This window comes from Pholcus phalangioides, unplaced genomic scaffold, assembly GCF_987345545.1.
Source record: "Pholcus phalangioides strain wild (caught in Gottingen) unplaced genomic scaffold, Ppha-v1.0 ptg000020l_1, whole genome shotgun sequence".
NCBI lineage: Eukaryota > Metazoa > Arthropoda > Arachnida > Araneae > Pholcidae > Pholcus > Pholcus phalangioides.
This window is the reverse complement of record NW_028301613.1, coordinates 9,397,403-9,425,134: the sequence shown is the minus strand read 5'-3', so window position 1 is coordinate 9,425,134 and position 27,732 is coordinate 9,397,403. Positions and strand designations below refer to the sequence as shown.

Here is a 27,732-nt window from a genome sequence, read left to right as displayed (position 1 = left end):
TTTGTATATATAAATGCACTTCCACCACATTTCATTAAGAACTCCCCCTCTTATTTTATCAACTCACCCCCTCGGGGGATTATGACTCGCGATTTTGGTACCACTGATATAAGAAAATAATCCAACATGGTTAATTTTGTCAAATGGAAAAATGTCACAGAATTTTAGTTTTAGTATATGGTACACACCCTGAGTTCTTTCCATCTAGACTTTAAGAATTAATTGAATTAACAGAGCAAAAAAAAATTGAGAATTACATTGCAGAACATGATATCGTAATACAAAATATTTCTTCAATTTCTGAACATGCCAAAAAACATGCATAACACAATATCTCTATTTTGTCTTAGGCTAACGATAATTGAGCATAGTAAATGCTCAATTTTTATTGTTATAGTTTTTAGTGTTCCTTGGCAAAACACTTTTGTTACAGTAAAAGATATTATTTAATTCTGATTCACATATTTATTCAGTATTTATGATATTTGTCTTCAGTATTCGTCTTCTAAATATATCATGTAATCCTTATTGAACCTCGCTTTCCTCAGCATGCCGAGAATGGATCAGCCTCCAACATTCATAAAGGCTGGTGTTCCCCCAATTTTTATGACATGCCAACTAATGAGGGGTATAGAAGACTACAGTACATGTGATAGAGCAGTCATATAAAATATAAACATAATTTGAAATATACTTTCATCCAGTCTGATTCTGGGTATCTTATACGATACCCATTTGCCCTGGAGGGGTTATTCACTGTAGGGAAACTGTGGTTTAACTCATTGAATTGTAAATGGTGTGATGCAATGTTTATCATCTGCCTGAAGTTATTTTGAATCACAATGGAAAATACTTGTAAAAATGTTTGAAAATATGAGTGAGATATGTTTGAAATTCTTCCCTCTACATTGAATATATTTTATTTTCTATATTTTAGGATTGGTACAGTCACATCATATGAAAAGAAGATTCACCTTGTTAAACAAAAAATGGTGGGGAGTAAAAAACGTAAAAGAAAAACAGCAAATATGCCGAGGAAAAAAGTTATTCTTGATAGCAATCGATCAAGAATTGGATCAAGTACATGTGATGCTGAAAGTGCAAAATTAGGAAAAGGAAGATCTGAAAAACCATGTGTCAATGCTACCAGTTCATTAGAACAAAGCCCTTGTATCATACAATCGAGTGATGAAATGGTAGTTACTCATGTGAACACTAAGATAGATTTGCATGTAGAAGAAACTAAAACAAATGATACAGTATCATTGGAAGTTGTTAAAGAAATTCACTCAGAGGTATTGATTTGCAGTACAAAAGAAACTGCAAAATTTTCAGAGGATGTAGTTGTATCTAAAAATCAGAATTTTGAAACATCTGTGCATGCAGTTGACAAGGATCTACAACCTGAAAATCCTGAAGAGTTAAATACTTTGTTGAATGAGCAAAAAACTAAACAGGTTGTTTTGTCAACTGAGAAAGCCATTGAAATAGAAAATGAAAAACTTATGCCTGATATAACAGCTGATGAAATTAAAGGATCTGAATCAGTTGAGCCTTTTGATTCTGAAATTGTCACAAGTGATGAGTGTCATATTGTGGTAGATGCTGCAGAAAAGTGTGAAATAATGAAGATTGAAGTCTCGAATGAACAATGTGTTGCATTAGAAACGAACATCAACAAAGCATCTGGAAGCAGTGATAGTGATGATGAAAAAGAAATTGAAAGAGTCAAAGACCAGCCAGATGAAGAATTTGAAAATGAGAGCATGGCTAGTGAGACAACCTCTTCAAATGACTCCGTAGTCAGAATTGACACTGAGAATGATTCATTAGATTGTATGGATGCTGATGTTGAAATAGTTACAGTGACGAAAAAAGAAAAGAAACCATTGGCAGTTATTAACCTTTCTGATGAGGAAGAAAATACAGAAAAAAATATTAATGTCGAGCAAAATAACAGCTCTGATGATGACGATGATATACAAATAATAGAAGAATGTCCCCCTTCTGTGACATTATCCAAAAGACCTGCACAAGCTTCAGAAGAAAAAAAACCAAAGTATGTCGCTCCAAAAGTAGATGTTGAGTTCAATAAAGCTGTAACATGGCCTTTTCCAAATTTGCTTAAAAAAACTGTGGCATGTTTGCCTCGCCCAGCCCCTCATCTTATACCGAATAATGTCCGTCTAACAAAAGAAGCTTATACTTTGGACTTAAGGAAGTTGTCTGGCATGGTTAACTCTCAGCAACCCACCCGTGTTTGGAACAGTTACAAAGATTTGCAGTCCAGGAGGAGAAATACTACCTTAGGAAATTCTGGCTTTAGGGGCTCGCCCTGGAATGTCCCTCCAGACCAGCGACCATTTTCTCCTCAACAAGGTCACAGTCCTGGTATCCATAATGATTGGAATAGTGGACCAGGTTCACCACAGTCTCTCTCACCTGCTTTTATGAGAGGAAATGAAATGAACCCAAACTCATCTATTATTTCTCGGTCCCCACCAACGTTTGTCAAGTCCGAAAATTCTTCAGTACCTCCACCGTTTGGAAATCCTCAGGTCTCATCTCCTGTACTTCATGGAATTCCACAAGAGAATTTTTCACAATTTGTTAGTATAGCTGCTACTCAAGCTGCAGTTCAAGCTGCTCGTAATGTGATAATGTCAATGACTGGGAACATGAATGTGAGTGTTGATTGTCTGACCAATCCACTGATGCCTGCATATAATGGTGATAATATTCCATTTCCAGGTGCTCTAGAAGGAACACCTTTTCTGGGAAGTTCTGTGGTGAACAATGTTGCGATTGGAAGAAACTTGATGGAAGAGATGCATGATGGCAATAGGACTGTAGGTAATCTCCAAGACGCATCTCAGTTTTCCGATTCTATCCATATCTTGTATCCAAGGACTAGGGAGTCTCCCCGTGACTTTTACCAGCCCTGTCATGCTGCTCCAGGTAGCCTGCCATATAATGCTAACCACAATGATTTTTACAGACCAGCATTAAGTGGCAACAATGTTCGAAGTTTTCAGATGCATTCTTCTACAAATGGTTGTAATCCATTTCCTAGTGATATACCTAAAGGTCCTAAACGAGTGTCTTCGTGGCGAGAGTACAAATCAGCTGTAACAAATTTGGACATCACCTCAAATGATGCGAATGATGTTACGGAAGTTCCCATCAACTTAGCAGAGATGCTCTGGTCCAAACATCTAAGTCCATTGACTAGGTCTGAAATCATGAAATCAAGCTGTGGTGAGTATGTATTCAACACTTGAATTTTAATTTGACTCAACAGAAAAATGCTGCTTCTATTTTTCTGATATAGGCCTATGGGTCATTCCCAAAAAAGTATGTAGAACATGGTCTGGCATTCTGGTAATTTTGAGAGGGCTCAGATTTTTCTGACCTAAAAAACATGAAAATATATCTTAAGATTTAAAATGTTACACTATACTGTAATTTTCCCATTATTTCATCTCGCTTTTTATGTTAAGTTAAAAACCAACCCAAAAATTCATAAATTTACCATTTTAATTAAAATTCTCTCACCTAATTCAAATGAAAACCGCGGCTTCCTTGTGCACAATACCTGGACATTCTGGAATTGCACTGAATTTAATAAAATTTCCAAATGTCTAAAAAAACTGCTTTTGTTTTATTTCTTCTAAGTGGGACAGCAACTAGTGGGGAGCAGGCATACCTGGTGCCTCAGGCACTGGACGAGAGGAGTGCAAATTTCACCTTTTAACCTCTCCTTCTCAACATTACAAGGGGGGTGCCAAAATGTGTGCTTGCCGTAGCTGCTTGAGCATCTAGTTATGGCACTGCTTCTAAGAAATGTTTGAGGAAACTATACTTTGCAAAGGTTTATTTAAAACTTAAGGAAAAATTACCACGTGGAACAATGTTTTTTATTCCTCCATGAAAAAAGGCTTGTGATAAGTCCCATTTATACGTGTAAGATTGGTTGGTTTGGTGATTATTACCTGCATGACAACTCTTTTTCCTCATGATGAAAAAAAAGGAGAGATGGAGATTTGTGAAAAGAGTACCATCTTTGGAGAGAGATAGAGGACCAGTGATGACTTCTGGAAAGAAGAGGGGAAATAGTGCCATAAACTAAATGCTATGTGAACGGGTTGTAACAAAAATCCCTGTTACTGGTAACTTCCAGGGATATTTTATTTCTCTTGTAAATGGGGCTATAGAACAGACGTCTAGTTATATACTGCAATCTCGTCTATTATTTGTGAAGCTGAATTGCAATGTTGCTTTTCTTTCCTGAAGTTGAGAGGCTACTAATGTCTCTACTTCAGCGCCTCGTGCCACAGTGCATGAAATAAGGAATCCAGGGTCATGTCTCCAGTGGTGTAGATGTTAGCATGCTTGCCCGATATGCAAGAGGGCCTGAGTTCGTGTCCCAGCGGAGACGTGATGACTTTTCTTTCAGAGTTCACCTCAGCATAATATCCGGAAAATAAGTGTTTCATTGAGTCCCATCTTTGTTGCAGAATCATTGTTCATACAGTGCTTAAAAACTCCTTAAAAAGTAATTAATTTTCATTTCCTTTTTATAAGGGCCCTTAAAAATCCTTCCAGCTGTATCTAAAAACAAGTTGACTTTACCCCCTCCCTGAAATATTTCCTGCTGAGGTTGATAATGCTGAAAAAAAGTTCCTGGAAAAAAGAAGGAAAAAGAAAACAAGGTGTTTGGGGGGGAGGGAGATTTCTTTATAGGGATTTCAAGGCCACCCTGTAGCGGGTGGGAACAGCTCTGCCGACGACCAGAGCAGCTAAGAGGTTGATTGGCACCTGATTGGTCGGGCTACAGTTGCCACACCCTCTGTTCCAGACTCTGCCACGAAACTGGGCTGGAAGAGATCTCGGTAATGGGATAAGTCCAGTGGCAAAGTTCTGGCGTTCATTCATTCAGTGGCCACACCTGCTTCTGATATGCTGGGAAGAACGGGAAAAGAAGATTGTTACGCTGTCAAAAAAATTGACAATGAAATTGAAATAAAGAAGTTAGCTAAGTTGTAACTATCATTCCTGCCAGAAAATGATGCAGTGGTGGGAACTCTGCGCCAAAATTAACATCTTGCTCCTATAGTGTATTTTCGTATTTTTCTGCTTCAAATAGTGCTTGTTTTTCTTTTTTTTGGAAACTCCTCGAAATACTTTTATACCTGCCTTGTATGTACCATAGGCCAGGATTACACTATAAAAGTTTGATAAAATCTCTTTTATAAAACTTGAAAAATCCAACCAATAAAGCTCGTAGATTACATTTGTGCATATGCAACCGATAATCTTATTGGTTGAATTTTTGAATTTCAAAAAAGCTCTTTTTAAAAACTTAAAATGCAATAGTGGCCTTGGAGCATCTACCACTGGGCCCTGATATCATTCATACTGCGCTGTGAGTGATTAGCGGTTTCATTTTCGTAGTGTGTATGATTATGCGCTCAGCGCATTAAATTCCCAGATTTTCGGAAAAGGGCACACAAAAGTTTTGTTTTCGTGTGCTACGAAATGATTCTTTCCCAGGGAGCGTGTTTTATTCCTTTGTACTTCAGCACCACCCCTTTCATAGTCGCACTTAGTGGGAAAATAATTTTGAAGAATAATTTTACTCTTCTCCAAAATTTTAAAGGTAGGTATTTTAAAAAAAAAATTAATATTTTTAAAATTTTCTTTTTTAAAAATGTGTAATTTAGTAATTTAACTTACTTTAGTAGTATTTTATCTTATGAAAAAAAAAGTTAGGGAAAATTTGAAAGAGTATTTTCCGTCCTCTACTAAATTTGGAGGATTGAAATTGAATTTAGATGTGTATTGGATTTTCCCGGCAAGTTCCCGCTCTCAATTTTGTCCCCGAAAATCGGATTGTGGTTACCGCAGCTCCTTATTCAAATTATGGCCCCCTCATCGGGTTTTTCATCGTGAAAACCTGATCATATCCTTAATCCTGCAGCTGAAGATGGTTTACTCATCTATTGTTTCTGAACAACCAGCCGTAGTTTCCGTTTTCAAAAAAAGAAAATAGAAAATGCCACTGCAAGCAGCAGAAATTACTATTGTTGATCGTCATTGCGTCAAATCCCTATGCTTCGTGGAAAAAAATTCATTTCATGAATAAAAGAGCTAGTCCACCAAATTATGAGTTAATTTGTAAATTTCGCCAAATAACGAGTGTGCAGTCGCCAAATAACGAGTGTTAAATTGCCAAACATCGTGTTGAAAATGTCCTGAAATTTGCCCCCATTTTGCAACGATTTATTTCGGAGTATAACTGAAAAACAAGAAGGAAAATTGAAATACTTAATTTTAAAGAATTTGTGTATGTGTTGATCCATTTTAAGAGAGAAGTGAATAAAGAGTTGCTGCAAATATAAATTTTGTGAGGAAAATCTTTTTCAGCTGTGGTTTTTATTTTGAATAATTGGGGAAGGGGAAGGAATATCACTTTTAGAATTTTTATAATTCATGTTGTTACGAGTTATATTTTCGACCAAAACTTGAAGGTTTTAGAACATTATGCATGTGGGTTGATTATTTTATAAATTCTTATGATGCTGGGTAACAAAGAAAAAGTTGTAATTTCTGAACCACTTCTACATCCATATTTTTGAGAAGAGGGAAAATTTGTTTGGCAAATTAAAAATAAATTTGTATATGTGCCCCGCCTTTTTTTTTTTTATTTATTTATTTATTTATTTTTTTGTTATATACCTTGTAAGTTATGAAGTTTGCCATGACTCCTTATAAACTGCTTGAAACTTCTTAAAAAGTCCTTAATTTTTATTTAGGAAATTTTGTATGAATCCTGAGAAGGTGGGTAACTAATGAAGGGGGGAAGGTGAAGGTGGGTAACTAATTTCAGAATTAATGAAAGATAATTCAGCATTGATGAAAGAGAAAATTCCAGAATTAATGAAAGAAAAATTCTAGTTTTAATGAATGATAATTACAGCATTAATGAAAGAAAAATTCTAGTTTTAATGAAAGAGATAATTTCAGTTCCAAAATAAATGAGTTATAATTCCAGCATTAATTAAAGAAATAATAAAGGAAATAATTCCAGAATTATTGAAAAATATAAGTCAGCATTGATTCAGAAGTAAGGAGTCCAAATCAGACTTATCTCGACTGCATCAAATCCAGGAAGTCCTTTCAGATAAAAGTGTTTTGGTGAAAGCTTTGTTTCTGAAACAAGCATCAGAACTTTTCAATGGCTTTCTGCAGGGGTGGGAACTCTGCGCCGCACTGCGCCAAAATTAACATCTTGCGCCATCCTGCTCCAATAGGGTATTTTCGTATTTTTCTGCGCCAAATAGCGAATTTTGCTTCAGTATGCCCGGAATTTCGGGAAGGACGTCAAAAAATTTTGGTTCCTGCTTGCCGCGAAACGATTCTTTCCGAAAAGAGCGTGTTTTATTCCACTGTACTTCAACTATCGGCTCATCACACATTGGGCTTTCCATCATGAAACCCCAATAATATCCGTGGTCGTGCAACTGAGGATGGTTTGCAATGGTCTTTCAGCTTTAAAGCGTGAATGCGAGTCAGTTTCCGTTTTCAAAAAAAAAAAATCTCCACTGGAAGCAGCAGAAATTACTGTAGGCAATCGTCATTGCGTCAAATCCCGAGGTTTCGTGAAAAAAAATATTCCGGGAGTGAAAAGAGCATATCCGCCGAATTATGATTGCTAATTTCGAAACTTTGCAGAATAACTTTGCTGCCAATGTTGCTAAATAAGTGTTAAATTGCCAAATAACGAGTAAGATTGCCAATATCGCCAAATAACGAGTAAGATTGCCAATATCGCCAAATAACGAGTAAGATTGCCAATATCGCCAAATAACGAGTAAGATTGCCAATATCGCCAAATAACGAGTAAGATTGCCAATATCGCCAAATAACGAGTAAGATTGCCAATATCGCCAAATAACGAGTAAGATTGCCAATATCGCCAAATAACGAGTGATCGCCAAATAATGAGTGCTGAATCGCCAACCATCGTGTTGATTCTTCCGAAATTCTCTCCTATTTTGCAACAATTTCTTTCTGAGTATAAACAAATTGAATACTTGATATAGAAAATTTATATCTATAAAGACTAGAATATTGAGCCTATTTGAAGGGCTGCTGTTCCAGATAGCAAATAGTGCCCTCAGTAAGAAAAAATCATCTTAAATAGACTGGTGCGAAAAATTTTATGAGACAGCCGCTCTTTCAAACAAGGTGTCAAAAGCCTGAAACACCAAAAACAAAAAACAAGCTGATGAAAAGATGTTTGATAACAGTTTGATTGACAGTGCAGTTGTTTTATTTTGAAAAGGAGTGAGGGTTAACGAAAATATTGTTATTAATTTCGCCGCTCCAATTTATAATTATCTGCTCCGAATCCTATATTTTGTTGCTCCAAAACTGCTCAGAATCCTGAATTATGCTGCTCCGAAATGGACTTTGTCACTTCCCACCCCGCTTTCTAGCATTATTTAAAAAAGAGGAGCCCCCTCATACACATTTTTTATGACGAGCTAAGAGCTCTTGTTAGAAAAATTATGGCACATTTCCTGAAATCTGAACATATTTGGAATGTTAGAATTGCTGAGCTCCAAAATGTAGCTATAGAAAGCAGTGAGAACTGGAGGAAAAATTTGGTGGTTGGTGCTGAAATAGAATCCAATCTTGCTTATCTGGGGATGTTCTCAAGAAAAAATTTCCATCAGGTGCTAGATCAGTTTATATAGCTTGTGTCAAGCACTTGCTCAAAGTTTTGCCCTTTGAGAACATCATGCTCGAAAAAATGAAGTGTTTGCATCCCCTTTTCCGACTGGAAAACTCTTCATTATCATGTATTAAGTAGCCTACATTTTTTCAAAGCTGCCGCAAGTTTGCCCTTCCCTGTTCTCTTGGATGAATAGATTTCTCGGCAGTGTGAAGATATATAAGTGAGTTATCAAAGGGTAGATAAGTATTGGGCCTCTATATTTGATTTGAAAAACTTGGACGAAAGTGCAAAGTTTAAAATTTTGCTTGTGCTTTTCAAAGCCTTATTATCTCTTGCCCACATGGAAATGCAGACTGCAAGAGGGGCTTTAGTGTAAACAAACATTTCCTGCAACATAGATCAAATCTTTCGATTGAAAGCATCAATTGCATTAATCAAATAAAATCTTATATACAACATTCTCAAAATGCTAAAGATATTGATGCCGATGCCAAACTTCTGAAAGCTGTTCACAGCTCACATCAGAAGTACCAAGACAGACTTCAGCACCAAAAAACTTTTGATAAGAAAGTTCCACGACCGGATGAGAATCAAAGACTAAAAGCACAAGAAAGGGAGTTGGAAATTCAGTTGTCACCAAAAACTATGCTGAACACTGCAGAGATGATAGAAGTGGGGATGAAGAGAAAAAACTTTGTAGACATCGAAAGTGGGCAAGTTCGTCTGAAAACACCGAAAGAAAAAATGTGTAGTGTTCTCGAGAAATTGCAGGAAAACAGAGTCAACAAAATGTCATTTTTTTTTCATCTATGCTTATTTGCTTGATCTGTAAACTTTTTCTTTTTACACCCAGCTTGGATTATGACCAGTTTTTACGTCCCTACAAGTGGATGTAAGTTTTATCAAACATATAAAACTGATTTTTGATGCTGGAACCCTATAACTGGTTAAAATGTTCAAAATTTTATAATCTGATTATCTCGGTTCAAAAAATTTAATTTTTCACAAAGGTAATGATTCTGCACGCTGCTCCAAATTTGCAGATTGCTGCTCCGAAACATTAAATTTACTGCTCCGAAAAGAGTCAGCAGCATCATGAGAATCCCATCCCTGAATTTGTCATTTAAGTATCCACAAATGGAAAAGTGCCAATGTGGTGATGCCCCCATCCTGATGGAAATGAAATCTCCGGCATCTTCAAGCAATTGACGATGTTCTTTCCAAAGGGTTTCAACTAAGCTTGTCGATTTTGATTTGAAAAATATATAATTTTTTTTATAATTATTTATTAAAATATAGTTCCAGTGAGGCGAGATCTGTATCTATAAGCTATGGGAATTATTCTCATAAAATATTTTTGAATCCTTGATGTTCTATTGATGAGGAATTTTTCAATTATTCTCACAATGTTTCATACATTTTCATCTACAGCAGTTTCATCGTAACTAATAAACAGGATATTATTGAAATCTTGAATTTTTATGGAAATCAGTTAACATTTGGGAGTAGGACAAGGTTTTTTCATTGATGGCTTCAGTGGGGTTTGCGTTTACTGTATCTAGTAGTGTTTCATTTTACATCAGCTGAGGCATTGTTTGAGGTATAATTCCATTTTGATTCACACGTATGTCCTCAATACTGTTGCTTACTTCACAAAGGTTTTTGCTTGTGGTAGTTTTCATTCTCTTCTGAATTCTCATCACCAACACCACTGGTTCTTAATTTTTCTCATGAAATATTTACCAAAATCTGAAAAACTTTTTCCTTCAGTGAATCTACATCCCCCCCCCCCATTTTTACAACAATTATAAGCACGTGAATATCTCTACTTTGTGGAACAAATAATTTATCAGCCAGAATGACAGACGTCTTCTGACTGACATTTGCAGATAAGAGGAAGGTTAAAAAAAGTCTCACAAATGGGGATTGCACCATATTAGATGCACAAAGAGACTCAGAAGAATTTTGGCCTTGCAAAACCAATTGAATCATCCATTGCTCATTAAGCAATAATCTGATTTTTTTACAGAAAGTGAAGAAACTTTTGTAGAGAGTATTTTTTGAGCTCACACTTGTTAAAATGTTAATGCTATGCTATTAAAATTTTAAATTTCAAGCAGTCGGCTCGAAAAATAGATTCTACAAAAGTTTCGTTTTGCAACTGGACGACTCAATTGCGACAACATTGGTAGTATGTGCAGTGAATGTATGCTAAAATATGTGGGAGGGTCAGTGTTACCCTCTTTCGTCATTCTAAGCTCCATCATTCTATTCGTATCTCTGTCGCTAAAAAAGATATTGAAAAACCTTTGGTGTACTATAAGAAAATTTGGGAAAGTTAAGGAATTTTTTAACTCTTCGTTCATTCTTACTTGAGGTATGTTAGCAGAAAGAGTGGGTCACACAGATCCTGTTCTTTTTAGTGTTCTAATTTCTCATCAAATGTTTTTATTTTGTAAATTCACTCATGTTCCCCCTCCCCGTTTTCATTAAGACCCCCTATTTTACTAACCCAAATCCTCTAGGGGGTCACTACTGACAGTTTGGGAACCACTGACAATCCAGCATGGTTGTTTTGTTGAATTTTGTCAAACGAGAAAACATCACAGAAAAGTCATCAAATTTTGCTTTTAGTATATGAGAAACACCCTGACAGGGCAAAAAATATATTTCTGCACTTGACAATACTGACGATAAAGTGTATTTGGTCAGTGAGCAGAAGGAATTGGGAAAAAATAAAACTAGCTCTCATGCTAGAAATTCTGAGAATTATTTGCTATGATGGGTGGGGTACTCTAAAAAGGCTACACTATTACAACCACAGTATTAGACATTCATTTGTACTTCAGTCTATATCGTGCTGCATCAGATTTTACTCCAAAAAATAAAAAATAATTTATTTCATACATTTAAGTACAATAGATGAGAATGCATAAATAAGCTCAGAGAAAGTCTGTCTTGAAATATAGTTGAAAGGAATAAAAGAAAGCACAAATACAAAGGCTACAACTCAGACAAAATGCCCAACGAGGTGACTGAAAAATCTGGTTTTCAAAAATATATATAAACTATCAAATCTCTTAATCTAGATGTTTCCACTTCATCTAATGCTTGAACTTTTATACGTTGATAAACGAAATAGTTTTTAAAGTTTTCTAAACTTAGAATGGCCACCCAGTTTGGGAATACAGTAATACCTTGGTTTTCGCTGACTTCAGTTATCGTCAATTTTTTTCATAAAAACTTGTCTCATTTTCATCAGTTGCCTCTGATTTCGTCGCCGTCGGTTGCTAATTTTTTTTCTGTTCAGTGTGCTGTTGTTTCTCGTTGTCCGAGCATCACCCTGTGTGTCTAGCCAAAATATTTTATGGGACTAAAAGTTTCCAGAGCTAGCAGTCCTTCGAAGAAGACTACTGCAACTTGTTTAATGATGATGTCTTGCCTCATTTTAAGCAAATTTTAAAGAAGCGGCAGAAACAGACTTCCCTTTAGACAGATTTTTTGTGCGACATGTATCCACACTGACTGTGAAGCTGGTCCTAGTGCCAAAAGACCAAAAAGGGAAGTGACCCAGATAATGATGCCTTTTATACCTAAGGTCCTTATGGGGAGGGGGATTCTTTTTCCAAACAATAATATCTGCACTTTTCTCCCCACCCCATCCTTGCTGTCTTCTGTACGCCAAGAAGAATCTTCAGAAAAATACAAAAATGTAAATGCCATATTAAATGTTCATCTAGGATATTCTTTACATTTTCTATAGGCTATTCATTTCATATTAATTTCTTATTGTTTTTAGTATCAAACACTTTATTTATTCAATAAAATGTGTTTTTGGTATAATTTTGGAGTTTCTAGAATGAATTAATTGGATTTACATTGATTCATATGGAAATAATTACCTTGGTAATTACGATGAAGTACAATGACTGTATACCAAGTGAAGATAACTAGGAAAGAAAGGTGACAATCAGTCTCCCACTTTGTATAAAGAACAGGTTCATCGTTTCATTCATGCAAACATTTTCAAAAAAAAATCAAATTTCTCTTCATAGCTTAAGCCCCATGTGCCATCAACAGCATGTGTGTCGCTTCTGTGTACCCCTTTGAGGAAATTAATGTCCCCTCTGTAGGTATGGTCTCAGAAACCTAACTGTGTACTCCAATCAGGTCAAACTAAGCCTCAGGAAAAGTGGAAGGATCACTTTGAGAGAATGCGAAGAGACCTTTTTGAGAATGAAACCGAGCATTTTGTATGGTTTTTTAACCACTGCTGGACAATGTTCAGAAAACCTAAGCTGCTCATCAGTGAGGATTCTCAAATCGGTGATCCTAGTTGCCTCTAGAATGACACCACCATTCCAGGGTTGGCAAGGTTTTGGACAGTACGGTAAATACTGTGGTTTTTACCATACTGTCCAAAACCTCCTATTTATAACTATAAGTGAAAAACTTTGCAATTTGATAAAGAGGTAACTTCTATAATCAAATAATAAACTTCATATTATATAAATTATATCAAATCATAAAATATAATAAAATTTTGAAATTCAAAACAGTATGCAAAGGGTTATATGACTATCAGGTTATCAAACAATTGAAAACTGAACTGTCTTGAGGTTAAATATTAGATTTATGGAAACATGAAAGATACAAGAATGGGATAGAAATTTGTCACATGAGAATTAGAAAAAAGCAATAGTATGACTATAGAATGAAATTAAACTTGCGTAATAATCGAACACACAAGCGCAGCTATGCCTTTTAACATTTGATAACACATAACTAATTTAGCTGACTTATCTGTGCCAAGATGATTTCTAAGATAACAAAATTTTAAAATATTTTTTCAATTGATGATTTCAAATATTCTTGGGGGACGCAAAAATAAAAAAACAATGTGTTAAAGACAGTCTTTTGAGAAGCCTTCTTCCAGTGTTTTTCTTATTGCTGTTGTCCCCCATGTGATAGAATTGTTGATATAGCTTGAATTTATTCTGTGAAATATTAGCTTCTAGCCTCATAAGAGCAACAATTGAAATTTAACAAAAATTTTGGGTCTTAAAGTTTGTGGCCTCATTTTCTTTGCACATTTTTCTTCATAATTAGTTTTTGAAAATTGAGAATGTAAAATAGAAAGTTCACTCTTGAAAATTTAAAGATGAAAAGTTTGAAAAGTCAAAATAGAACAATTTGCATTAAATAAACACTGCACCACCATTGATATTTATTCACATCATTATATTGGTATCTAATAAAAAATATTTGTTTAGTTTCACAATAATGCAATGATTATAACTGTGACTATGCGTATTTGGTACCTTCAATATAATGTATTTTTAAAAGATAAATGTTTGGACAGATTTGGCAGGGTTTTGGACAAGAGCACTGTCCTAAATATAGTACCTGCTTCGTAATCATACATGAAAAATAAGATGTGAAGTAGAAATAGCATTTACAACAAACTAAAAAATTGAAAACAGTATTTATTTAAACAGTTATACGAGTGATGTTAATTTACTATCAGATTTCCAGCCTGAAACCATAAATTTGGTGAAACAATTAGTTTATAAAAAAACCAAATGACACCTCCTGTCCAAAACCCCAACCCTGCACCATTCAACTCATAAATAAAATGTGGGTTGTTCAAACCAGAATGAACAACCATACACTTGTCAGTTCAGCTAAAGGTTATGCTCTAATCATATTCAAGTTGGTCTGGAGCATCTCCCTTTCACTTTGATTCCTGACTATTCCCATAAGCTTCATATCATCTGCAAATTTGCTAACAATCCATTCCATTGAAACCCTGATCAAGCTTATCGATAAAAAGTGAAAAAAGAATAGAACCAATTTGAGGAACTCCACTTTTAACACCTGTCCAATCAGAAAATTCCCCGTTCATAATAACCCGCTGTGACATATCACAACCACGGTTTTACCTTATTCAACAAGTTGCCATAATCCTACTCTCGTGTGAATGCTTCAAGAGTTTATCATGTTGGACCTGATTGAATGCCTTCTAGATAAGATAAACAATGTCCACATTGGAAATGGATTACCTTTTGGGTTTGATACTACGATTAAATACTCGACGTTTGGGTTTACCCAAAATTCAAAACGAACACGGCTATACGTGTTTCAGAGCTATATGAAGTTCCTTCATCAGTAGCAGAAACAAAGAAGAAAAATAAATATTGAAAAACTCCTTATTGCGGGAGTTACTCGCTGTTGTAGACAAGAGTCAAATTCAAAATGAACTGGCAACAAAAGAGCAAGAGGACGGAAAAAAGAAGAAAAATGGCGGAGCCAATCACAACCGAGAACGTGATAGTGATGCTGATGGAGAAGAATAATTATTGTAGAAACTGTTGCCAGATTTTTGAGAAGGGTGGTGTGCTAGATAGGTCGTTGACCAACTGGTTTGTGTTTTTGTTGATGTGGAGTGATTCGAAGAAATCCAAGTCAGACGGTGAGGGATATTTTTGGATGATTTTGGCAGAAGAGAAGTCAAAGTTATGGTCAGAGGACCAGCAGTGTTGGGCTATGGATGAGCGGTTAAGGTCTTGGTTGCTTACGTATCTTCTATGCTCATTTAAACGGTATTTTAGGGCACGTTTAGTTTGGCCTATATATAATAATCCGCATTGGCATGAAATGCTGTAGATTTCCCAGTTGTTGAGTGTGTCAATGGGATCTTTTAGTTGAGAGAAACAAAGTTTATTCAGAGGGGTGAAAACAGCAGAAAAATTGTATTTTCGAAGGATTTTAGCGATGCGTTGGCTAGTTTTTGGGAAGAAAGGCAAAATGATCAAGTTTTTTTTGTTCAGGTTTAGGCTTGGTTTTTGAAGTGTTTTTAATCAGTTTGCTGTGTAGATTATCAATGAGAGAGCTACGGTAGCCATGATCGACTGCTATTGCTCCAAGGATATTCAGCTCAGCGTCGAGTAACGTCGGCGAAGAGCAGATATTAATGGCTCGCTTCATGTATGTGTAGAACAAGGCATACTTTTGTGATGGAGGATGCGCAGAGAGGTTGTGAGGGGGGTAAGAGAAACAGCAAACAGTTTGCGAAATACAGTGATAGAGAAAGTTTGTTCATGGCGAGTGACCAATAGGTCCAGGAATGCAATTTGGTTATTGTTTTCTTCCTCTATAGTGAATTGAATGCAAGGGTTAGTGGAATTGAGAGTATTTAGAATATGGTCAATGTTAGCGTTATGGTCAAGAAGAACGAAGCAAAGAGAACATATTTTGGTTGAGACAGACCCGAGTAAGGTCTAACAGTTCAGAGATTTCAAATTGGGAAAAGTGGAATTCGGTAAGTCTGGTCTCCAGACCTCGAAGAGCACCTTCTACAGGGACATTCGTAAAAAGAGACTTTACGTCAAAAGAGGCTATTTTTGTGTTAACGGGATTGAAGGTATGGAGTTTCTGCGTGAATTGAACTGAATTTCTCGTAGTGTGTGTATTATTGCAAGAGAGTGGTGAAAATATTGAGACGAGGAGTTTCGCAAGCTTGTAAGAGGCAGTGCCGATATTCGAGACTATGGGTCGGTGTGGAATATCGGGTTTGTGGTCTTTGGGCAGTGTGTAAAACCTGGCGCAAAACGCAACCGATGGGGTGAGAGCTTTTTTTCATGGTTTGAGATAGAATCTGACAAGATTTTATGGCTGACTTGACCGTGCTAAGTTCATGCGAGCTGGGGTCTTTTTGTATGTTTTGATATGGGCCATCATTAATTAGAGTTTAGGATTTCTCAACGTAATCCGATCTATTCATGATGACTATTTGCCCTCCTTTGTCAGCCTTGGTTATGGTTAGTTCGGGGTTATCACATAATTTCTTGACTACCATGCTGGTAGTTATACATGATTGGGAATGGCGGGGCTTGGCGTTGAAATCCACGGTGTCAACGATCAGTTGTCGTAAAACCTCTTTCTGTGTAGGTGCCAGAGAACTGAACTTGAAAGCTCTTTCGATGGGGGCAACAAATTTCGTAGCTGAAGGTCTACGTGGGACAGAGAAATTGTTATTAAATTTTAGGGCGCAGAGCTCCTGGTCATTGATTTCAACTTTCGATAAATTAATTACAGCATTGTTGTTAACCTTGGGGAGGGGGAAATGTTTCGGAGTGGCATGCTTATGTACGAGTTTGGAAAATTTTCGTTGGTGAGACTTTCTATGGTTAGCTACAGATTGCATAGTTCTTGTCCAGGACCTATTGTCGATAGTATTCCAGTCATCAACAGTGTTGGAGAGACTTAGATGGAGATAAAAAAGTTCCTGTTCAATGTCGGAGATTTTAGTACGACAGTCTTGTATGAGAGCTCTTAAAATAGCGAGTTTGGAGTTACGTAATGCTTTGACGATCCTTGGTGAGTCTGTTTTGGTGAGCCCTCATACAAGACTGTCGTACTAAAATCTCCGACATTGAACAGGAACTTTTTGATCTCCATCTAAGTCTCTCGACCCCAGCTCGCATGAACTTAGCACGGTCAAGTCAGCCATAAAATCTTGTCAGATTCTATCTCAAACCATGGAAAAAGCTCTCACCCCATCGGTTGCGTTTTACGCCAGGTTTTACACACTGCCCAAAGTCCACAAACCCGATATTCCACACCGACCCATAGTCTCGAATATCGGCACTGCCTCTTACAAGCTTGCGAAACACCTCGTCTGAATATTTTCACCACTCTCTTGCAATAACACACACAGTACGAGAAATTCCGTTGAATTCGCGCAGAAACTCCATACCTTCAATCCAGTTAACACAAAAATGGCCTCTTTTGACATAAAGTCTCTTTTTACGAATGTCCCTGTAGAAGGCGCTCTTCGGGGTCTGGAGACCAGACTTACCGAATTCCGCTTTTCCCAATTTGAAATCTCTGAACTGTTAGACCTTACTCGGGTCTGTCTCAACCAAAATACGTTCTCTTTTAACAAACAATTCTTTCGTATGACTGAAGGCCTTGCCATGGGAAACCCTCTCAGTCCTGTACTTAGTGACATCTATATGCACTATTTTGAAACAAAACTCTTCCGTGAAATTCGTTTTCCTTTTTATGTCAGATATGTTGATCATTGCTTCATTCTTCTTGACCGTAACGCTAACATTGACCATATTCTAAATACTCTCAATTCCATTGACCCTTGCATTCAATTCACTATAGAGGAAGAAAACAATAACCAAATTTCATTCCTGGACGTATTGGTCACTCGCCATGAACAAACTTTCTCTACCACTGTATTTCGCAAACCGTTTGCGAAAAAACACTTCAAAAACCAAGCCTAAACCTGAACAAAAAAACTTGATCATTTTGCCTTTCTTCCCAAAAACTAGCCAACGCATCGCTAAAATCCTTCGAAAATACAATTTTTCTGCAGTTTTCACCCCCGTCAATAAACTTTGTTTCTCTCAACTAAAAGATCCCATTGACACACTCAACAACTGGGGCATCTACAGCATTTCATGCCAATGCGGATTATCATACATAGGCCAAACTAAACGTGCCCTAAAATACCGTTTAAATGAGCATAGAAGATACGTAAGCAACCAAGACCTTAACCGCTCATCCATAGCCCAACACTGCTGGTCCTTTGACCATAAATTTGACTTCTCTTCTGCCAAAATCATCCAAAAATGTCCCTCACCGTCTTACTTGGATTTCTTCGAATCACTCCACATCAACAAAAACACAAACCAGTTGGTCAACGACCTATCTAGCACACCACCCTTCTCAAAAATCTGGCAACAGTTTCTACAATAATTATTTTTCTCCATCAGCATCACTATCACGTTCTCGGTTGTGATTGGCTCCGCCATTTTTCTTCTTTTTTCCATCCTCTTGCTCTTTTGTTGCCGGTTCATTTTGAATTTGGCTCTTGTCTGCAACAGCGAGTAACTCCTGCTATAAGGAGTTTTTCAATATTTCTTTTTCTTCTTTGTTTCTGCTACTGATGAAGGAACTTCATATAGTTCTGAAACGTGTATAGCCATGTTCGTTTTGAATTTTGGGTAAACCCAAACGTCGAGTATTTAATCATAGTAATGTCCACATTTTTTGCCTTTTCTTAAAGCCTTAGTCATAGAAGCAAAGGAGGTCGTTTACATGTGACTTCCCCTTCCTGAACCCATGCTGCTTTTCCAACATCATTATTTTCGCCTATCCATTTAACTAGTTGCCTTTCAATAATTATTTCCAAAACTTTGGACAGGGAGCTACTCAAACTCATTGAAAAAAAAATTGACACAGTTTCTCTACTACTGTTTTTAAATATAAGAACAACATTAGCAAGCTTCCAATTTTCTGGGACGATACCCTCAGCAGCACTACTTTTGTAAATCTGTGCAACTGTCCTAAAAAGAAAACATATCTTCCTCTAAAGCACCTAGATTTGCAAATGTCTGAATAATACATATACATGTAATGCGCCTCAAAGGATGATTGACTTTCTAAGGTAACCACATGTGGCGATGGCTATTCTGACACTTCTCTCGCACAGTACCGTGGGGAGGCTTTTGGGAATGTTTGCGTGAAGAAAGGAGAGAGGCATATTTCAACAAAGACGTTACGGGGGGAAAATTGGTTTTTCACATTTACAGCCTTTTAGAAGTGGGTCTTTTGCCTCATGTTTTTACATTCAGAACTATTTTGAGAGAGATTTTTTTGCACATGCAGATTCATTGGCCAGTTAATAATTCTATAGGAATATGTTCAGGAGCTGTTATAAAAATTCATCTTTGGTAGTTCCAGGAATGGGTTAATTCATTTTTCATTAATTCCTATGGGAGAAATTGTTTTGGTTTGGGAACAATTCGTTTTGTAAACAGACTTCTGGAATAAATTGAGTTTGTAAACCGAGAGTTGGCTGTGTATTTCTACTAAATTTTTTGTTAAAGGAATTCCCACAATTTTCTGTGAAAGTATTCAAGATATTGTCACAGAAGGAGGGGGTAGCCGATGATGTTGATAAATATATTGAAATTCTCAGCAAACATAATAAAGTATTTATTCGAACAATTGCTACTCCACAAGCAAAGAGGATAGTGGTACGTCAAGAAAAATACAAGTGAGCTGCTGCTGGTTGTGTCAGCCCAATGGATCAGGGAGCAAAACTCCAACTCAATTATATAGGTCATTCGGCTCTCTGTGCCAAAACATGTTTTTTGACAATAATACGCCAGAACTCCACAATATCACCGGAATACAATGAATGTTACACAAATAAGACACTTTTTGGTTTCATTTTTCCAGGGTTTTCTTTGCGGTATGTTGTATCCAAATCATTTTCAAGGTTAAGAGAGTGTTTGGTATGTTACATCTACAGCCCGGAAGTTTAGGCACTAAAAATGATCGAAATAGGCACTAAAGAAAGGTAATTTTTGGGAGGAAGTAAAAATAAACAAAAACAAAAGGTATTACGGGATCCAAAATCTAGTTAAAAAATTGGTTGCACTTAATCTGCCTATTGCTTTAATCATAGTTTATCATAACTGCAACAATTATCCAAGTTAAATTGATTTCAAGCTGAAAATAAATTGTGGGGAGAAACAAAAATTTCTAGTTTTGATTTCCTCTGCTTTTCGTACAGGGGCTGTTAGAAAAGGAAGGGGGGGGGGGTTCAGGGGCTCGTCTGAAACAAAATCATTCACACCTAATGCCATCCGGTCAAAGTAAAGTTAATGTATGGCAACACCAATTTCTCAGATCACTTATTTGCATATAAATAGGGCTGTAGGGGAAGTGGTGGGGGGGGGCTTTCTGATGATAATTAATACTGAGAGTTGGAAAATTTTAACAAAGACAAATTCTTTTGAAGTTTTCAATGCTCTAAATATCCAAGTTTTATAGATCATGGCCTCTGAAATTCACAAATAAATTTAAAATTATGTTAGAATATTCATTTATGACTGAAAAACTTCAAAAAAGGCATTTAGCCTGAACCTCCGGGCTCTAGTTATAACCATAGTGTATGTTTTAAGCAGGGTATGTAATAACAGGTAAAAATACATAGGATACAATTTTGTAGTTCCCGATTTTTTGCCCATTCACTTCTATGTCCATGGTTTGTAAAAAGTATACTCTGCTGTAATCCCACTTTTGGAAATAAGAGATGGTATTGAGATGACAAACCACACAACATATCGCTACTATAAGAATTACAAGTCAGTGCATAGATTCCCCCCAATTCGATAATTGGACTCGCTGGATGATAAAAATCTGTGATATGGAGGAGATCTACTATAAACTGTGAAGTGAATACTGTTTTGTTTTGTAGATAACTACCTTCGTTTGCATTAAGTTCTGTTGTTCAGAATGTACCCACCAGACAAAGAACTGAAATGTATTTTTGTGGGTGGGCAGAGTGTGGAAGGGAAAGAGACGGCGACGCAAGAGAAACGAAACACACATCTAGTCAGACGAACATTTTATACAAGCAAAGAGAATAACTATCATACAGCAGCGATCAAGTGGAAAGAAAAGTCCCCAAAAGAGGGAAACATTGTGTATATGGGGAAAGAACATGAATACACACACACAGTAAAAGGGGGAAAATGATATTATTCCAACAATTTTTTGTGTAAAAATTTAGATGCCCTCAATATAGTAGATTCAGAACATAAAAATGATAGGTGTGAAAGTGTTGAACTGAAGATAGAAAAAAAAAATCATGAGATTTTTTGAGATAATAATTTGTTTATCCTGCAACAAGCCACATCACAAGTTATCACAAAAGCATAATACAGCGAAACCCCTCTTAACAGTCGCCCTTATTTTACTGCCAAGTAATAATTTCCCCTTGTGTAATAAAAGTATGTATTTTTAACCCCTGATTAATAGTCTCCTCTTACATAGACAGATTTTTTATCCTTTCGTTGTCTGCAAAATAGAGGTTTTACTGTAATTGGTTTTTTTTTCTTTTGCAATAATTGCTTGATAATACAATTTAACGACCAATGTAGTTGAACCCAAAATTGCAAAAGAACCACGGCTATATGCGTTTCGGCCTTCGTCAGTAGCAGAAACAAAGAAAAAATATACTCCAAAGAAAAAAAAATTTTTCTTTCTTTTTGCTACTGCTGAGAACTTCATATAGTTCCAAAACGTATAGACGTGGTTCTTTTGCAATTTTGGGTTCAACTACGTCAGTCGTTCAATTGTATTATCTAACACAAAAGGTAATTCATTTCTATTAATTGCTTGGTTTTTTCCTGTATTTGCAGATATTCTTAAGTCTTCACAAATAACCCTTCCTGCGAGACTAATTAAAGGGAATGCAGTGAATGAGAGGCATGTATTTTGTTTTCCATATTTTTCAATAAGATTCTTGACAATTTTATTTTTCAGTTGCCAAAGGTGTTTTTTAATTATTCTCAAGTTTTTACGTATTTATTTTCATTCATATCATAAAAGTGTTTGTACAGTAGCACCACAATTTACTGAGGTCTGAGTAATCAAAATTGCTTTTCATATGTTGATTTTAAAAAATTTGGTGCAGCGAAACATAGAAATTGATTCAATTACAATTTCAGTGTATAGCAAAAGTTTTATGTTATATGGAAATATTGTTTTCAAAATACTTTCTTTTCAAACCGAGCACAACTCTGGTCTATCCCGAATTTAGGACAATTTACTGCCAAATGAGTTGTACTGGAAGCAGGAGTGTGTGTACCTAACAGTCTGAGTGCCTATCTAGTGTTGTGCCAGATTTTTCTGTGCCATCAAAGTACTGTAATTCATATGAAAGGTGTGAGATTTTTAACATACAGCCAAACCAATGCACTCCTCTCCTGTCATAAAATGATGAAGTAGACTCTGGACTATCCAGCTCAATGTGGCGGAAAGGCGGGCCGGAGTTCTATAAATTCTCACTGCCTACCTTCACCCATATCATCAAAAACTCCCTTTCTATACCAAAACTCGCTCCTATTCATATTTTCTTACCTCCAAGTACAGGCGAGTACAATAAATGTTTGTTATGTGCATGTTTGAATTGTACATTTTAAAAATTTATCATAGAATTAATAGTCCAAGAATAAAAATGGTGGACATATTTTAGATTTTAGAATAAATTCTTTTGTGCTAATCTTGATTGCAGGAAAAATAAAATCATTTATACTATAGTGTGAACATATAGCATACACTTTTAAAATAAACAGAACATTAATGTAAAATTCAACGAAGGTATTTAAACTTATTTAATTTTTCATTGATAAATGATAACTGAAATGGTGAAAGGTTGGCTGAAGATGAAAGCGACTTTTTGCGGTAGGTGGTAAAAACCGTCCCAGCAAAAATTGATTTTTCCCATATTTATGCAGGTGAGGCATTATTAAACATTTAATTATATTTATAAATGCAAACAAACACTTCTTGCTTAACTTTATTTTTTTATTTATTTTTTCCTTTTTTTTTTTGACTAAGCACAATGCATAAAACATACAAAAAACACAAAAAATGACATTAGGATGACACAGACACTCTGTGACTTCAAGGGACTATAAGTCCTTTAAGTGGGTGCCAATATAAATTAGATTAAAGAATCGATTGGATTATGCAACAGCTCTTTTGTTAATGGTTTATTTGGTTAAATATTTTATAGTCATATTAAAAAAAAAAGAATTATTTTGAAAAAGAAAAAAATTTAATTTCTCTTGTATTTTTATATCCTGCTATATATATAGTTGAACAAAGAAAACACACACACACACACACACACATATATATAATATATATATATATATATATATATATATATATAGTTGAACAAAGAAAACACACACACATATATATAGTTGAACAAAGAAAACACACATATATACACACACACACACACAGAGATGCCGCTGTACTCTAATTTACCTGAGTCCCGGGACCCAGGTTATTCGAAAAGTCTGGATCCTTTTTGAGTGAAAGTGGGTCCTCTCAAAAAAAAATTTATCTTGAAAAAATTATGCCCCTCATAATTCACTGGTATCTCTATAAATTTTCTTCCATCTTGCCCCAGGTCTTTTACCTCCTGCTTATATTTCTTCCTTGAGACTGAGCGGTAGGCAGGGGTGGGAACTCTGCGCCAATTGTGCCAAAACTAATATCTTGCGCCATCCTGCTCCAATAGCGTATTTTCGCATTTTTCTGCGCCAAATAGCGAATTTTGCTTCAGTATGCCCGGAATTTCGGAAAGGACGCCAAAAAATTTTTGTTCCTGCTAGCCACGAAACGTTTCTTTACGAGAACAGCGTGTTTTATTCCATTATACTTAAACTATCGGCCCCTGATCGGGCTTTCCATCGCGAAACCCCGATATTGTCTGTGATCGTGGAACTGAAGATGGTTTGCAATACCTTTCAGCTTTAAAGTGCGAATTCGAGTGTTTCCGTTTAAAAAAAAAGTTGTCACTGGAAGCAGCAGAAATTACTGTAGTCGATTGTCATTGTGTTAAATCCCGATGTTTCGTGAAAAAAATTTTCATTCTGGGAGTAAAAAGCGCATGTTCGCCGAATTACGAATGTTAGTTTAGAAACTTTGCCAAATAACGAGCGTTAAATCGTCAATGTTGCCGAATAACGAGCGTTAAATCGCCAATGTGCCGAATAACGAGCGGTAAATCATCAATATCGCCAAATAACAAGCGTTAAATCGTCAATCTCGCCAAATATCGAGTATCAGATCGCCAATCTCGCCAGATATCGAGTATCAGATCGCCAATCTCGCCAGATAATGAGTGCTGAATCGCCAAACATTGAGTTGATTCTTCCGAAATTCTTTCCCATTTTGCAACAATTTCTTTCCAAGTATAAAAAAATTTAAAAATTATAAAAATTTTTTAGCACATTTGAAGTGCTGCTGTTCAAGACAGCAAATAGTGCCCTCAGTAAGCAAAAATCATCTTAAATAGACTGGTGCAAAAAATTTTATGACAGCCGCTCTTTCAAACAAGGTGTCAAAAGCCTAAAACACCAAAAACAAAAATCAAGCTGACGAAAAGATGTTTGATAACAAAAGACAGTGCAGTTTTGTTTTGAAAAGGGTTGAGGGTTAACGAAAATATTCTTGTTAATTTCACTGCTCCAATTTATAAATATCTGCTCCGAATCCCATATTTTGCTGTTCCAAATCCAGAATTTGCTGCTCCAAAACTGCTTCAAATCCTGAATTTTGCTGCTCTAAAGCTGCTCCGAAATGGACTTAGTCACTTCCCACCCCTGGGTAGGTCATGTTCTTGGTAGGAGAAGAAAGTATCTGAATCAAGTATAATTCACTTCTAAAAACATGTTCTATCCAAAGGTTCATTTACTTTCATTTCTGCTAGTAGGAAAAGCTTGCAAAGAAGCTGCTGAGAAGAATTATTGCTGAGAATTTAACGTATGGAATTCTGCACATGTTAATAAATCTAAAACATATATAGCTGATCCCTCTTATAACGTTTGTCTGATTTAGAACTTTTTTCCACTTAGTACGACTTATTTTCATGGTCCTAACAATAAGTAATTCTCATTAGGATTTCCCATTTAAAGTGTTCCTATTTACAACACTTTTTATGGTGGTTTTTTGAAAAACGTTATAAGCAGGATCCACTTTAATTAACAAGTTGGTGGCACACATTTATATATTTACTAATAAATCAATCTATAAAATCCCTTCTGATTGATTTTACATTTCAATAAAAAAAATCTTAGCACTTTCAATATCTTCTGATCAAATTTAAAGCAAATTATTTTCTCTCTTCTCTCAGACACTTATCTTCCGATTCCCTGTTCATGCATTGGTTTTCTTGGTAAAATGATTTCATTTTCCCTCCCTGATGGTCCACCACTCTGATCTGTCACAATTTATCTGCTACATATTTTCACACCTGAATATGGGAGCTATGTCAGATTTGCGTTGGAGAAACTTAACAGTGAGCTTATGTGTGTGTGTGCCCAGCATTTGGTGTGTTTTGTGTTCAGTAGGTGGTGTCATCTATCTAGCACCACAACTAGATACTTTCTCAAGCAAGGAAGCACACATTTTATCACACCCATGTAATGTGGAAGAAGCATGCAGTTACAAAGGGTGAATTTGGTACCCCCTGTAGTCCAGAGCCTGGGACATTAGACCTGCCTGTCCCTCTCCCCTCCCAGTTGTGGCCCTGCATCTATCCTCCAAACTGGTAATGCGTGCATTTGAAGTTTAATGCATAAATATTGGTGTTGTAGGTCTGTGTGATAGCCATGGCAACCAGAAGTTTTTGTAAATGAATAGCCAACTTCAAATTTGAAAACCTTAGAAAATCACATTGGCAGTGGATTACCATTGTGCAATCGTGGGTTCCAAACCTGGATTTTCACCAAAAGCAAAATTTAGGGATGGGTTAAAAGTGGCCTCTTCATTCCCCCCTCCCCGAAGATCAAAAATTAAAAATATTTTTGCAGAGAATTTAAATACTGGAATAAAATAACTTCATTTATACAATCTGTTAATTTAAAATTGTTTTCGAGTGTTAGTAACGCAAACTTTTTGTGAAGAATCAGATCCTTCTGCCCCTCCAAAAGCCAATTCTGCATACACACACATGATTTTCGTTTCAAGTTTTTGCAGATCAGATTCGGTTTTTTCCACAATCGCAGGAAAGTTTTACAATTTGAAAGGGTGTTCCAATCCTTTACAATTTAAAAAAAGAGTGTTCACAATATTGTAGGAAAAAGGCTAATTTAAGCCGTATAGACGCTATCTTTGAATGCCGGCAGATAGCTGCGAAAGTACTGTAATTTCCGATATGTGACACAGGAAGGGAGAAAATCTGCAGGGAATAGAAACTCCAAAATTTTACAATTACATGGCCCCTTATTCAGGGAAACAACTAGATATTCCTTTCTTCAACAAACCTTGTGTACAATACAGTGTACAAAGTAGTGAAACCACTTTTTCAAGGTTGCGCGGTAATGATAGATGGTAAAAAAAAAAAAGTTGGAGAATTTTTTCTCTTCTACTTTCTTCTTAGAACTGGGAAAGAATTCATCCTGGAGGACACGTGAACAAAATTTTTAAGCCGAAATTCCGGGTATTTGACATGTTATAGTGCATCAATGGCATCTCTGTATATATATGTGTATATGTAAGTACGAACATAAAAAATTACTCAGTTGGCATACACCGAATTCACGTATGGTTATATCACGTTTTTTCAAGTTGATTAACAAGAATGGTTATATTTTTGAATTTTTTGTTTTATGATCTATTATTGTTGTAGTATTATATCTTTATAAGAATTAATAAATTTTCAGTAGGTAAGCTTTTTTATTGCTGGGAGAAACTGCTGTAAAAAATGTCCTGGCAATAATGGGTTTTTTTTCCAAGCATCAAAAATTGATTTCATGCATTATTTTTCTAGCATCATAAAAATTTAATTTTAAAAATTGTTTGAAACACACAAACTCTGGTATAAGAATTATGTTAACACAATGTGTATTATTAAATTTTATGTGCTTATTAAATTTTATTAATCGAAGAATAAGCTTAAATTATGTTTTACAAAAGCATTTAAAACATTTCAATGTTCTGTTCACACAATTGTGTTTGCAATGAAAGTAGCAAATTTTGTCCAAAGTAAACCAATTCTTTCTAAAATAGACAAAGCACAGTAGTACACTCCCCAGAAGTTATGCAATAGATTTGATTGGCTACAAATGCGTAAGTTGGGGTACAGTTTTCCTATAGAAATATGTAGATATTAGTTAACAGATATTAGGAAAAACTTTTAGTAAGAATATAAACCTGTAGGAAAAACTGTATTTAAACTGTAAAGACATAACACCTGTCTGTTTTTTCTTACTGTGACTATAATGCTATAGTACTCTTCTATGGAGCTTCATAAATTTAACGAGTTGTGAATGCACTCCAGTCCAGTAAAGAGAACTTTTAAAATCTGTAGTTGAACTCTGAAATCTCGGCAAATAAAAGTTGTGTAAAGTTGTGCAAATAAAATCGCTGTGAATTTTTTT

General features: G+C 35.9%; 2 protein-coding genes across 4 annotated transcripts in view; both read left to right on the top strand.

The window, feature by feature from the left end:
• The window catches only part of Tsen54 (tRNA splicing endonuclease subunit 54), a 104,305-nt gene that overhangs the window by 48,720 nt on the left and 27,853 nt on the right, over window positions 1-27,732 (top strand). For all 3 annotated transcript variants that reach the window (XM_089248497.1, XM_089248494.1, XM_089248495.1), the window contains exons 6-7: window positions 938-3,258; window positions 21,973-22,039. In XM_089248497.1, the coding sequence (XP_089104623.1) occupies window positions 938-3,258; window positions 21,973-22,039 (2,388 nt within the window). The remainder of the gene's footprint in view (window positions 1-937; window positions 3,259-21,972; window positions 22,040-27,732) is intronic.
• LOC149070952 (uncharacterized) lies at window positions 17,681-18,514 on the top strand. The gene is made up of 2 exons (XM_089248787.1): window positions 17,681-18,033; window positions 18,065-18,514. The coding sequence occupies exons 1-2, from the start codon at window positions 17,704-17,706 to the stop codon at window positions 18,512-18,514; spliced, it is 780 nt and encodes a 259-aa protein (XP_089104913.1). The 5' UTR covers window positions 17,681-17,703.